General features: G+C 44.2%; 1 protein-coding gene across 2 annotated transcripts in view; it reads right to left on the bottom strand.

Annotated features, from left to right (window-relative positions):
- ANO6 (anoctamin 6) overlaps positions 1–13,814 on the bottom strand; it is a 128,105-nt gene that overhangs the window by 34,135 nt on the left and 80,156 nt on the right. The window contains exons 4-8 of one of the 2 annotated variants that reach the window (XM_024211865.3): positions 7,841–7,906; positions 6,124–6,402; positions 5,325–5,438; positions 4,041–4,156; positions 3,525–3,659 (exon numbers count right to left, since the gene is read on the bottom strand). In XM_024211865.3, coding sequence (XP_024067633.2) covers positions 3,525–3,659; positions 4,041–4,156; positions 5,325–5,438; positions 6,124–6,402; positions 7,841–7,906 — 710 coding nt within the window. The remainder of the gene's footprint in view (positions 1–3,524; positions 3,660–4,040; positions 4,157–5,324; positions 5,439–6,123; positions 6,403–7,840; positions 7,907–13,814) is intronic. The other variant, XM_024211866.3, reaches the window with a different exon arrangement.

Below are 13,814 nucleotides of genomic sequence, written 5' to 3'. Positions count from 1 at the left end.
CTCCCCAAGTTCCATAGCCTCCTCACCCAGACGCCCAAGAACACGGTGGGGGGGGCCTCTGGCCACCCAGTCACTCCACCCCAGATGATTGCCCGAGCATCAGAAGGCTGGCCTTCAATAAGAGTTAAAGTTTCAAACTGCAGTGTGTCCTTTTCCTTCCCTCCTCCCCCACCCATCCCGGGCTACCTTGGCAATTATCCCCCTAGTTGTGTGATGAATTAATAAAGAATGCATGAATGTGAAGTAACAATGACTTTATTGCCTCTGCAAGTGGTGCTCAAAGGGGGAGGGGAGGGTGGGGTGGTTGGTTTACAGGAAAGTAGAGTGAACCGGGGGGGGGGGTGGCGGAGGGTTCATCAAGGAGAAACAAACAGAAATTTCACACCGTAGCCTGGCCAGTCACAAAACTCGTTTTCAAAGCTTCTCTGATGTGCACCGCGCCCTGCTGTGCTCTTCTAACCGCCCTGGTGTCTGGCTGCGTGTAATCAGCGGCCAGGCGATTTGCCTCAACCTCCCACCCTGCCATAAATGTCTCCCCCTTACTCTCACAGATATTGTGGAACGCACAGCAAGCAGCAATAACAATGGGGATATTCTTTTCGCTGAGGTCTGAGCGAGTCAGTAAGCTGCGCCAGCGCGCTTTTAAACGTCCAAATGCACATTCTACCACCATTCGGCACTTGCTCAGCCTGTAGTTGAACAGCTCCTGACTACTGTCCAGGCTGCCTGTGTACGGCTTCATGAGCCATGGCATTAAGGGGTAGGCTGGGTCCCCAAGGATCACGATAGGCATTTCAACATCCCCAACGGTTATTTTCTGGTCCGGGAAGAAAGTCCCTTCCTCCAGCTTTCGAAACAGACCAGAGTGCCTGACGACGCGAGCATCATGTACCTTTCCCGGCCATCCCACGTTGATGTTGGTGAAACATCCCTTGTGATCCACCAGGGCTTGCAGCAGCATTGAAAAGTACCCCTTGTGGTTTATGTACTCAGTGGCTTGGTGCTCCGGTGACAAGATAGGGATATGGGTTCCGTCTATCGCCCCACCACAGTTTGGGAATCCCATTGCAGCAAAGCCATCTACTATGGCCTGCACGTTTCTCAGAGTCACTACCCTTGATATCACCAGGTCTTTGATTGCCCTGGCAACTTGGATCACAGCAGCCCCCACAGTAGATTTTCCCACTCCAAATTGATTCCCGACTGACCGGTAGCTGTCTGGCGTTGCAAGCTTCCACAGGGCTATCACCACTCGCTTCTCAACTGTGAGGGCTGCTCTCATCCTGGTATTCTGGCGCTTCAGGGCAGGGGACAGCAAGTCACAAAGTTCCATGAAAGTGCCCTTACGCATGCGAAAGTTTCGCAGCCACTGGAAATCGTCCCACACCTGCAGCACGATGCGGTCCCACCAGTCTGTGCTTGTTTCCCGTGCCCAGAATCGGCGTTCCACGGCATGAACCTGCCCCAGTAACACCATGATTTCCACATTGCTGGGGCCTGTGCCTTGTGAGAGGTCTATGTCCATGTCAATTTCCTCATCACTCTCGTCGCCGCGCTGCAATCGCCTCCTCGGCTGGTCCTGGTTTTGCTTTGGCATGTCCTGGCTCTGCATATACTCCAGGACAATGCGCGTGGTGTTCATAGTGCTCATAATTGCTGCGGTGATCTGAGCGGGCTCCATGATCCCAGTGCTAGCTATGGCGTCTGGTCTGAAAAAAGGCGCGAAACTAGTATCTGACGGACGGAGGGAGGGAGGGAGGGGCGAGTAACGACATGGCGTACAGGTACAGGGAATTAAAATCAACAAAGGTGGCTGTGCATCAGGGAGAAACACAAACAACTGTCACACAGAATGGCCCCCCCCAAAGACTGAACTCAAAACCCTGGGTTTAGCAGGCCGTTGATTTCACGGAGGGAGGGGGAAGCAAATGAATACAGAACAAATCTATTTTTTACATCTTAAGCTGGCAGACGACGGGGCAGCATGACTGATAGCCCTCGGCATCTTCTGGGTGCTTGGCAGAAAATACTGGGCGCTTGGCAGAAAATAGCATACTACGACTGATAACCATCATTGTCAAGACAGTTCGATAGGACTGAGCATGTCTTCCCAGGTGCCCATGATTGACAGCCACTGCAGTACGATGACGACGGATACCAATCGTAATATACCATCTTCTACCAAAAGGCAAGGGGCTGCTGCTGTGTGCAATGCAGCCCCACGTCTGCCAGCCCCACGTCTGCCAGCACCCAGATCGCCGATGAAGGCTACCAGTCATACTGCACCGTCTACTGCCAAAAGGCAATTAGCTGCTGCTGTGTAGCAATCAGTACCATGTCTGCCGGCACCCAGAGGACATATGGTGACGGTGAGCTGAGCTGAGCTGAGCGGGCTCCATGCTTGGCGTGGTATGTTGTCTGCACAGGTAACCCAGGTAAAAAGGTGCGAATCGATTGTCTACCGTTGCTCTGACGGAGGGGGAGGTGCCTGACGACATGTACCCAGAACCCCCTCCGACACTGTTTTGCATCATTCAGGCATTGGGATCTCAACCCAGAATTCCAATGGGCGGCGGAGACTGCGGGAACTGTGGGATAGCTACCCACAGTGCAACGCTCCGGAAGTCGATGCTAGCCTCGGTACTGTGGACGCGGTCCGCCGACTTAATGCACTTAGAGCATTTTATGTGGGGACACACACAATCGGCTGTATACAACTGATTTCTATAAAACCGGCTTCTATAAATTCGACCTAATTTCGTAGTGTAGACATACCCTAAGTATTGGATCAGGTCCTTAGTGAGCCCTTTCCGTCCATGATAGCTTTAGTTTCCTAAAAGATATTAATGATTTGATTCTGTTTCAGATGCTGTGCTGTATTCTTTATTTTCTCCCCAGGATTTATTGTCATTTTCTTTCCCTGTTTTTTAATTTCCTTTTATATATTCTTTATGTTGAAGGCAGAAAACTGATTTATATTTTGGGATGCTCTTTTAATGTTTTAGTTGCTTTAATCATTTTGCTCATCTGTCCCTTTCATTCCATGTCCTTTTTATTTGACATGAATGTCTCTGTATATTCTGATTTGTAAAAGCCTTTGGGCCATAACGTGCCATCAGATTTATAGCACAACTCCCCACTGATTTCAATAGGGAGTTCTGCTTAAAAGCTGATGGCATGATATGGCTCTTTGTTTGCTTACAGTATGTCAGGAATGAGAAGGAGGACAGAGAGTAGAGGAGGAAACATGCACACTGAGAAAGGAGAAAGCAAGAGAAGTAGAAGAAATAAGAGGGTATCGGAGGACTTTCATGTCCCTTGGACTAGATGACCCAGCAATGTTCTTGTAGCCCTGATATATACTTATCATTTCCTTTTCACAGTGTTCATTCAACAGTACCATGAACTTCAGTCTGGGATCACTAACAAGGTTCCCTTTTTTTATGCCTAGAAAACTCTCTGCTATTTGTGAGTATTCAGAACTGTGTCAATATGAAAATATATTTGAACTGTCCATCCGGTACCTCCATGTGCAGTTGTCCTTTGTTATGTATCCATACAAAAAACAGGCAAGTCCTACTATTGCTGCCACGATCAGCATTTGAGTGTAAAAACCAAGCCAAGCAAAATATATTCCAATTTTCTCTCCATAATATTTCCTGTGGGGGGAAAAATACTCTTTGAAAATGCAAATAACTCCACATTTCTTTCTCAGCTGTCTATTCCAAATATTTAGGGCTAGACTCTATTTTCATATTTTTACACTGTGTGACTGCAGAAGTACAACAGCTAACCATTTCTGTGAATTTGCATGATTTTTTATATTTGCATGAAATACCTACTTCTCACTGAAGCTCAATTTTGATTGGTTACATGTATCTTATAAAGTCAGAAACAGAGCCTGCTCAAATGTGTGTGCAGATATGGGTGTACATATCTGCAATTAAAATTAAGGCATGAATCTTCAATGTACCAAAACATGAAAATGTTATGTGAATTCCTAGGTCCTTCTGAATTGTATTGATCATATGCATACCCACCTGACAAGATCCAATGGTTGCAGTTTGTAAAAACTCCGGGGGTGAGCCCATTCCTTGTAAAGAAGATACCGTTCACTAGGGCAGTTGGGGTCCTCTAACTGGCGATTGAATCTAGACTGCAAAAGAGAATGAATATGGAAATACTGTCCCATAAAATAACCACTTATAGTACCCAAACTTTATGGGCAGCTGAACCAGTTTACATGACTAGACTGTAACTGTACCAACCAGTGCCACTTCAGCCCCACTGGCTGTGTAAAATCTGATCCCCGTGGAGCTACACTTGTGAGACTAGTGTCTGGAGTAATCTCTTAGCCCAAGTTCCATTGCAAATTACAAAAAGGAGTAGGAAGTAAGCAAGCAGTGACAGTACAGAGTCTTGTCATTAAGGACCCAATCTTGCAAACACTTACGCACATGCTTAATTTTAACTATGGGAGTCATCTCATTGAAAATAATGGGGTTTAGTCATATGCTTAAACATGCATGTAAGCAGTTGCAGGCTTGGGGCCTAGGATTGGGAAAATAAATAGAAAAGGATCAGTTCTAATTAAAAATGAGACTTTAAGTACCTCTTACATACTATCAGGCGCTTTCTTCAGGACAGTAATGTACTACAATGAAGGCTGAAAACTCTGGAGAATAAATGCAGGGCTTCGAGCATCTGTTTCAGATTCAAAAGAGGGTACAGAGGGAAATAACCCTTCATTTCCTTGCTAGGTTGGTTGTAAACGTATTTGGTGAAAATGTGAACTTGTATTAAGAATTTTTAATGGATTTTTCCATTCTCATTCTATAGTGCGACAAGAAAGGTGATGAGGAAGAACATTTGGCTTTCCCTCTTGAAGAGGGAAGTGATGCATCCTGGGAGTTTCTGGCCCTGGAGCATCATAGAAGATATACACTGGCTGGGGAGCCTGGCCCATAGAGGATAATAGGGACATGAGGCAACTGAACTACATACAACTCCCATCAGGCATCCCTGCAGCATTTCCAGATAAAAATATTTCAGTTTCTGGGTGTTTGGTTTTTGAAAGGAAAATTGAAATCTTCTGTGAAAAGACAATTTTTGTGGAAAATTCTGTTTACTGGAAAAATCAATATTCCCCTGAAAAAGAGTTTTGAAAGAATATTTTCTTCCAGCCATTGTCTCCAGATATGACAGTCAGTGAACAAATAAAATCAATGCCCATATGTATTTTGCTATAGGAATCATACATATGTCTTCAATCAGCATACAAATTTATTCCCAACTAAGATACCTGTTCCAAGCATTGGACTTACATCGTGAAGAGGAAATGCTGCCTTGTAGATCCCAGAGTCCAGGAGTTTGTTAATACCAAACTTTTTCACATTGTCTTTTACTGCATATTCCACACGGGAAAGAATAAAATGAACCTGAAAAATACAAAATGCCCTGAATCTCTTGCAATTTGTAAGTGAGGAATATAAACTATAACTGTGTCACCACGGAATCATAGACGTTAAAGAGGGGCAAGTTCTCTGCGTGAAATTCACTGTACAAGGCCACTGCCCCGTTTAAGTCCCACTTAAACTCTATTTTGGGGCATAAGTGGAACCCAAGTTGGACAAAGGTTTGGAATTTCACCTCATTAGATCATCCAGTCAGTTTCCTAGTCAATGTAAGATTGTTCCCTACATTTCTAATGTGTCAGGAGGGTTGGTTGTTATTGGTGATGGTGGTTGTGTTGCTCTGATTGAGTTTGGCCTGGTCTACACTGGGGGGGATCGATCTAAGTTACGCAACTTCAGCTACATGACGTAGCTGAAGTCAATGTACTTAGATCGACTTATCGTGGTGTTTTCACCGCGGTGAGTCGACTGCTGCTGCTCCCCCGTCGACTTGCCTGCGCATCTCGCCGATCTGAGTACAGGAGTCGACGGGAGAGCACTCGGGGAATCGATTTAGCATGTCTAGACTAGACACGATAAATCGATCCCCACTGGATCGATCGCTGCCCGCCGATCCAGCCAGTAGTGAAGACATACCCAAAGAGAAATAAACAAATGTCTTTGTGTGGGTTTAGAGACAGAAAATAAATAAATCTTTATATTGACTTACAATTCGGCTTCTGGTTGCAGGGTTGAAGAAGATGTCTTTGTCTTGAATGTAAAAATCAGACAAACGAGCCTTTTCAAATGGGGCAGTGAAAAACTCTTGCTCTGGTTTGATGATATTTTCATCGACTCGGAAGAGTCTACTAAACCAGTTGAAAGCTGAATCTCGGGTTTTCAGGTCATTGGGCTGCAGAGGCAATTTGATGTGCATAACCTCGGCATATGTGCATAGCACTTCCCAAGGCGCGTGCACTTTTACAAAAATAAGCTTTTCATCTAAGACCTAAAGTGAAAGAATATTAAAAATACATGTGCACAAAAAATGAAAGCAAGGAGCCCTTCATAATACTTTTAAGTAACACAGATTTTCCCTTTTTTAAAAAACCTGTAGAAGACCAATTCCGGGGTGTATTCTTTATCCATTTTAGTGAACATCTCATTAACTTCTGTAAAGACACTGAAGAGAGATGAGAACTCTCTGGAGAGAATGGCATTTTAAAAAGATCACTAAATTGTTGCTTTAATGGTAACATCTTGCAAAATATTTTACAAAGCAATTTAAATTTTAACACGCGTTACCTATATGGATTTTTTAATGCTGTTTATAGATCTAGTCCTCAGGAAGCTCACTATTTAAAAAGATTTTGAACCATGAGCATTGCAGGATTACCAAAACCTGCACAAATTTACAATGTACCATTTACAAGCAGCAATATATCCATGTTGGATTTTCTCCTAACAGTTCTCCTTGTTGCACGCTGAGGTACATGCTATGGTCAGAGGGCCAAATCATGTGCTGGGATGCACAAGTGGAGCTTCCACTGCAAGTTTCTATCTAATCAAAAGCCTAAAGATGTGGATTTTGAGCCCAATTTGTGAGGAAGTGGCAGAGGGCCTCCCTGTTCTGGAGCTCATTATATTACAAAATAATCATAAAAATACTTTGTGCCAGATTCTGTGTGGCATCTGCTGGGAGCCACAGCACAGAAGATGCAGCCAGGAAGAAAGGAAGGGAAGATCCATCTTTGTGCTGCCTGGATTCTGGGATACTGTGGTGGCTAACATGGCCTCCATTGTAAATAAGAACATCCCCAGTGGCTGCTTCATCTTGTAGCAGCCTATCCAGGGCTGCCTACAGGCTGGAATGCAGCCCAGAATCTCCACAGTGCTGAGTGCTACAGCTACTCCCACTATGCTGGGGCTTGCAAGGCGCATCCACCTAGGGCCACTTATGTCAGATCTATGGCTGCTCTTTCATTAGGCGAATTCTTCCCAACTCCTGGTGTCCCATTTACAATTCCTATATGCCAAAAGGGCAGGGGGCAGAACTGGCCCCTTAGAATGTTTATAGGGCTTCATGTTTTCAAAGTGCTGAACAAACTAACTATTTAATTTTCCCAACCCCTCTGTGAAGTAGGTTACTACTACCTCCATTTTGCAGAGAAAGAAACAGACACAAAGCTTAGTGACTTTGCCCAAGGCCACAGAGCAAGTCAGTGACAGAATCATGATTTTTCAGCACAGAGATTCCTGGCTCCTAGACAAAGAATAAGGAAAGAGGCAGCAGGGGGAACCTCTTGTGACCCCAACATTCTGATCTCATAGGAATAAAGAGGGGGAAGAAGCTACAGTGCATTCATGATGGACTTCATTTCCTTTTTCATATGGAGCCAAAGTCTTTCTTCAGACACATTGGTCCACACAAAGGAAAGGATACTCACCGATCTTGTTGCTTCAAGTTGCAAGCCATTGCTTATCAGATTAGACTCATATGCTTGCCTCTTCCTCTGTTAAAATCAATTGCAAGTAGTAAAATATCTTTGTTTGCTGATTTATGTCATTCATATAAAGTAGTGTACATAAAATAAAGGAACAGGATTGTCCAACAAAGGTGAAGAATCACCCAGATGCTGAGTTATTATCCTCAATATCTACATTATAATTGCTATGGCAATTAGTGCTCTATTAACCACTAGTCTTATACTCTTTTCTAAAAGCAATAACACTTTAAAATGCAGTTTTGTGGAATACCTGCTCTCTTGGATTGCTGAAGGCACTTGATCTTTAGCCCATGTTTTACAATTACAGGTGGGCCGAGCCACGAGTTCAGATCTTGATTTGTATCTAGCATTTTAGTCTGATGCATCACAGAGATGGGTCAGCCCCAAATTTTGTCTCTGTGAAAACAGTCATCCACATTGGCAATCTTCTCCTCCTTTTCTTTTCTAATTTAACCACTGAGGGAATCCCTCCCAGTAGCAAATATTCTTCATTTCCAAAATCTTGCCATGACAACCAATCCCCATTTCCCTGCCAATAGTCTGCATTTTTTCCCGTCTTTCACAATAATGACATAACCTTATATTATGATTCTAACTAAATCCTCACCAATCTCACAATCCATAAATGCACCATCCTAAAATTAAAAAGCTGGTGGCTGGAGCGGCTGTAGGGGTAGTGGTGTTGTCCCAGCAGGCCTCAGTGTCCCTAGGTGGGGGGAAAGCCTGGTTTCATAGTCTTTCCTCATGTAACAAAGGAGTTGGCTGATGGGGCAGCTACAGACCCCACGGTGTATACAGTGACAGCAATTTGTTGAAGTCCGTGAAAAATGTTAATTTAACTCACAGAGTGTATCTCACCTGGCAATCTATCCAGAGGCTCAAAAATCTGAAATCTGTCTCTGATGCTCAACTCTCCTCTGTTAACTTCCTCAAAAAACCCTGAATAGAACAAAATAAGGAACCCACAAAGAGATTTGTATTTTTACTAGATATTTTAAAAGTTGATGTGAAGTAGATCAAATTAAAGCTACTTGAAGCCCACTATATAACTCCTCTATGAGCAATTTGTTCATCTAATTGATCACATATTCTAGGTGAAGACCCATATTTAGTATTCTGGGTTATTAAGTGCAATAGATTGTTTTCATACCCCAGACCATTTTCGTAGTTGTTTGTATTGTCCTGTGCTTAAGGACAGGGCCGTAGCAACAAAGAACGTGGCCCCCTCCAAACGGTGGCCCCCTCCGAACATATGTCCGGGCGGGGCCCCTTACAATGCAGAAACTGGAATGTGGTATTTATTTTGCCACTTTTAGGGGCCCCCTTCCTTGCGGGGCCCCCTCCGGTCGGAGGGTACGGAGGGCGCTCGCTACGCCTCTGCTTAAGGACTTCCAGTCTCAAAGCTTCTCAAACAAGACTTCTCAAACAAAAACAGCCTAGATCCACCTACTCTGGTACCCTGCATCCAGCTGTAACCTCTGTACTTAAGGTCCAGTCCTGCTCCAACCATCAATGGCAAAACTCTCATTGACTAAAGTGGAAGCAGAAGCAGAACCTTGATAGGAACATGGGAATTGGCATACTGGCTCAGATCCAAGATCCACCAGGTATCCTGTCTCTGACAGAAGTCAGTACCAGATACTTCAGAGGAAGGTCTAAGAACCCCACAGCAAGCCGATGTTGGATAATCTGCCTTCAATTTAGGTTTCATCCTAATCGCAAATAGTTAGAGATTGGTTTAAACCCTGAGATTTAAAATCCCTTCAAATTTTTTGTTAGCATTAACTATGATAAGTCTGGATATTCTTGACAGCCCTATAAATATCCAATCCCTTTTAAGAACTTGTTCAATTCTTGGACTCAACAATTTCTTGTGGTAACACATTCTACAGTTTAATCCCACGTGTGAAAAAAGTATTTCCTTTTATCGGTTTCGAATTTCCAACTTTTTTTTAATTTAATTGAATATTCATCCCTTTGTTCTTGTGTTATGAGACAAAGATAACAGAAGAACTATCTTCTTTATACCATTTATTATTTTAATCTTTTTATGATGTCTCATCTTAGTCATATTTCTTCTTGATGCCTGCTGTCATTTAACTAATACATGAAGCACAAAGACAGAAAGCCTCTTTTTTGCTAGAGAACGTAAATGTTGATACTGTGCTTATTTACATATGTCTAATCCTTTTTTTAAATCTTGCTAATCAGTTTTCTTCAATAATAATAGCATGGCAATGAGTTCCACAAGTTAATTTGGTCTTCAGAACATCAGAGGGAGATCTGTCAGTCACCAAGAGAACATGGGCTCATCAGGCTTAAGGCATCCCACTGATAGTTGGGTGGGGGAGAATAGAAGAAACAACCCTCCAATCTCATTATTGCCATCTCTCATGATTTTATTGGGAGGTTTTCTTAAAGCTGCTAGTTCTGGCATCAAGAGATTCTCCACTTTGTTTTTTTCTTTAAAAAAGTAAGTTTCTATTGCTCATGGTTGCAAGACTAAAGCTTGAAAATGTGAAGTGAGTGTACCATAAAGGCCCATAAACCCGAAGGCAAAGAAAAAAGAAACCCTATATAGTATAGATGAGGTGAGAAAGTGGGAGCAGGATACAAGTAGGGCTGCCACAGGAATAGAGACTTTATTTCCAGGAGTTCCTCACTACCCTCAGCCCTGCCAAACAAATCTCTCTACCAGACTGCAGAACAGGTGTGGTTGCCCTCCTCCCTTAACTTAATGGGCTCATTCATCTTTCTTACCTCATTGCAAGATAGGTCATCTTGGCACACAACCAGTTTATGTAGCTTGCTATCTTTTGCAGACCCAAGCAATGGCATAAAATGGACCTAAAATATCATATTTGTTTGCAGTGTTTATTTTAATAACACAGATATTGTTCCCTTTCTTCAGGCATGACACATTCAAAAACAATGGAAGAAGTAATGTTGGTTTTTTAAATTGTTCAAACCAGTTTTTTGTTTGTCAGGTAGCTAAACTAAATTAGATGAATTATATTTGATTAGCAGGAACAATTTAGAAAAAGATTGTTTACTTATGAAAACAAACCTCTCATATCCTGCTAATCTAGAGTTCTCTGTAAACTCTCTGTAGAAATTGCTGAATATCAAATATTTGCTGTCAGTTGTTTCTTTGTTGTCTGGATAAAGATTTTTTTTTTAAATTATTTTTATGAAGCATGAATTGTTTTATCTTCATTGGTGACCATGATCAGAAACGAAGGTTCTGATCCAACTCTCACTGAAGTCAGTGAGAGTCTTTCAATGTAAATTGGATTAGGACTAAAACCACATTATCTGTTAATTTATTTTGAATTTACCTTTCTATTGCTGCCTCATTAGTTTTCAACTACCAGCTATTTAAGGATCCCAGCAGGAGGAAAAAATGGCATATTGGAACACTTACTGAAACTCTAATGACTTGTAGCCGAAAATAGTCCATGGGAACTAAACTGAGCACATCAGTTGCGAGGATTTAAATTCATACTTCCTGGGAGAAATTTTAATCTCAGACATGCTTAGCACACCCTCAGGCCTGGTCTACACTATGACTTTAATTCGGATTTAGCAGCGTTAAATTGAATTAACCCTGCACCCGTCCACACAACGAAGCCATTTATTTCGAAATAAAGGGCTCTTAAAATCGATTTCTGTACTCCACCCCGACGAGCGGAGTAGCGTCATTTCGAATTAGGGTTAGTGTGGCCGCAATTTGATGGTATTGGCCTACGGGAGCTGTCCCACAGTGCACCATTGTGACCGCTCTGGACAGCAATCTGAACTCGGATGCACTGGCCAGGTAGACAGGAAAAGCCCCGCGAACATTTGAATTTCATTTCCTGTTTGCCCAGCGTGGAGAGCACATGTGACCACAGATAGCTCAGCTCATCAGCACAGGTAACCATGCAGGCCGATAATCGAAAAAGAGCACCAGCATGGACCGTATGGGAGGTACTGGATCTGATCGCTATATTGGGAGAGGATTCAGTGCTAGCAGAACTTCGTTCGAAAAGACGAAATGCCAAAACTTTTGAAAAAATCTCCAAGGGCATGATGGAGAGAGGCCACAATAGGGACTCAGATCAGTGCCGCGTGAAAGTCAAGGAGCTCAGACAAGCCTATCAAAAAACAAAGGAGGCAAACGGTCGCTCCGGGTCAGAGCCGCGGACATGCCGCTTCTATGCCGAGCTGCATGCAGTTCTAGGGGGAGCCGCCACCACTACCCCACCTCTGACCGTGGATTCCAAGGCGGGGATAATCTCATCAGCTACACCTGAGGATTCTGCGGACGGGGAAGAGGAGGAGGAGGAGGAGGAGGACGAGCTTGCGGAGAGCACCCAGCACTCCGTTCTCCCCAACAGCCAGGATCTTTTTCTCAGCCTGACTGAAGTACCCTCCCAACCCTCCCAAGCCAGTATCCAAGACCATGACCCCATGGAAGGGACCTCAGGTGAGTTTACCTTTTAAAATATAAAACTTGTTTTAAAAGCAAGCGTTTTTTCATGATTACTTTGCCCTGAGGACTTGGGATGCATTCGCGGCCAGTACAGCTACTGGAAAAGTCTGTTAACGTGTCTGGGGATGGAGCGGAAATCCTCCAGGGACATCTCCATGAAGCTTTCCTGGAGGTACTCCAAAAGCCTTGCCACAAGGTTTCTGGGCAGTGCAGCCTTATTCCGTCCTCCATGGTAGGACACTTGACCACGCCATGCTTGCAGCAAGTAATCTGGTATCATTGCATGACAAAGCCTGGCAGCGTATGGTCCCGGTGTTTGCTGGCATTCAAGCAACATCTGTTCTTTATCTCGCTGTGTAATCCTCAGGAGAGTGATATTGCTCATGGTAACCTGGTTGAAATACGGGAATTTAATTAAGGGGACAGAGGTGGCCATTCCTACTGGGCTGTTTGCCTGTGGCTGAAAAGAAATCCTTCCCTGCAGTTAGCCAAGCGCGGGGGGGGCGGGGGGGAATTGGCCCTGAGTTTTTCGCGTTTGGCTAGCAGGGATCTTCCCTGTTACCAGCCACACAGTGGGGGGAGGGGTACAGCGATCATCCCAGATAATTCATGGCGGAGGGGGGGCGGGGGGGTTAGTTTGGTTTCTGCAGGGATCTTCCCTGATACCAGCCATGCGTTGGGGGGAGGGATAAAGCGATCATCCCAGAGAATTGGAGGGGGGGGGGGTTTAGTTTGTTTTCTGCTGCTGAAGGTTAACAGGAAAACCGCAGTAGTCAACGGGCTTTGCTTGGTATGTGGGAAAGGAGGGCGCAGAAGCCGAAAGACAATGGCTTACCATGGCTGCCTGCAAGCTGAATTCTGTTGCCCGGACCTGCGTCTGTGATCTCTAACACCAAAGCCACAGGCACTCAATATTAAGATGGAAAATGCGACCTTGTACTGAAATCACATGTGATACGTAATGTGAATAGTGTTGTTCACCATGAAAGAGTATAAGCATTGTTCTGTAAAATGTATCATTTTAAAAACTTCTCTCCTTTTTTTCAACCCTCCCTCCAGCAGCTGCAAATTTTTCAAGCCTCCCTCCTCCGTTCCGAAGGCTATCTCAGATAAGGCGGCGGAGAAAGAGGACGCGAGATGAGATGTTCACGGAAATAATGGAATGCACCCGCAATGAAAGAGCTCATTTGAATGAGTGGAAGGACACGGTATCTAAATTTAGGAAAGATGCCAGTGAACGTGAGGTCATGAGGGACGCTCGAGATGAGAGGTGGCAGGCTGCAATGCTGGGGCTGCTGCGTGATCAAACGGACATGCTCCAGCGTCTGGTGGAGCTTCAGGAACGGCAGCAGGATAACAGACTGCTGCTGCAGCTGCTGTATAACCTCCCTCCCCCCTCACCATGTTCCATATCCTCCTCACCCAGACGTGTAAGAACGC

This window comes from Terrapene carolina, unplaced genomic scaffold (assembly GCF_002925995.2).
Source record: "Terrapene carolina triunguis isolate 2854851 unplaced genomic scaffold, T_m_triunguis-2.0 Scaffold68, whole genome shotgun sequence".
NCBI lineage: Eukaryota > Metazoa > Chordata > Testudines > Emydidae > Terrapene > Terrapene triunguis.
Note: the sequence above shows the minus strand (reverse complement) of the source record. Positions and strands in the feature narration are given on the sequence as shown.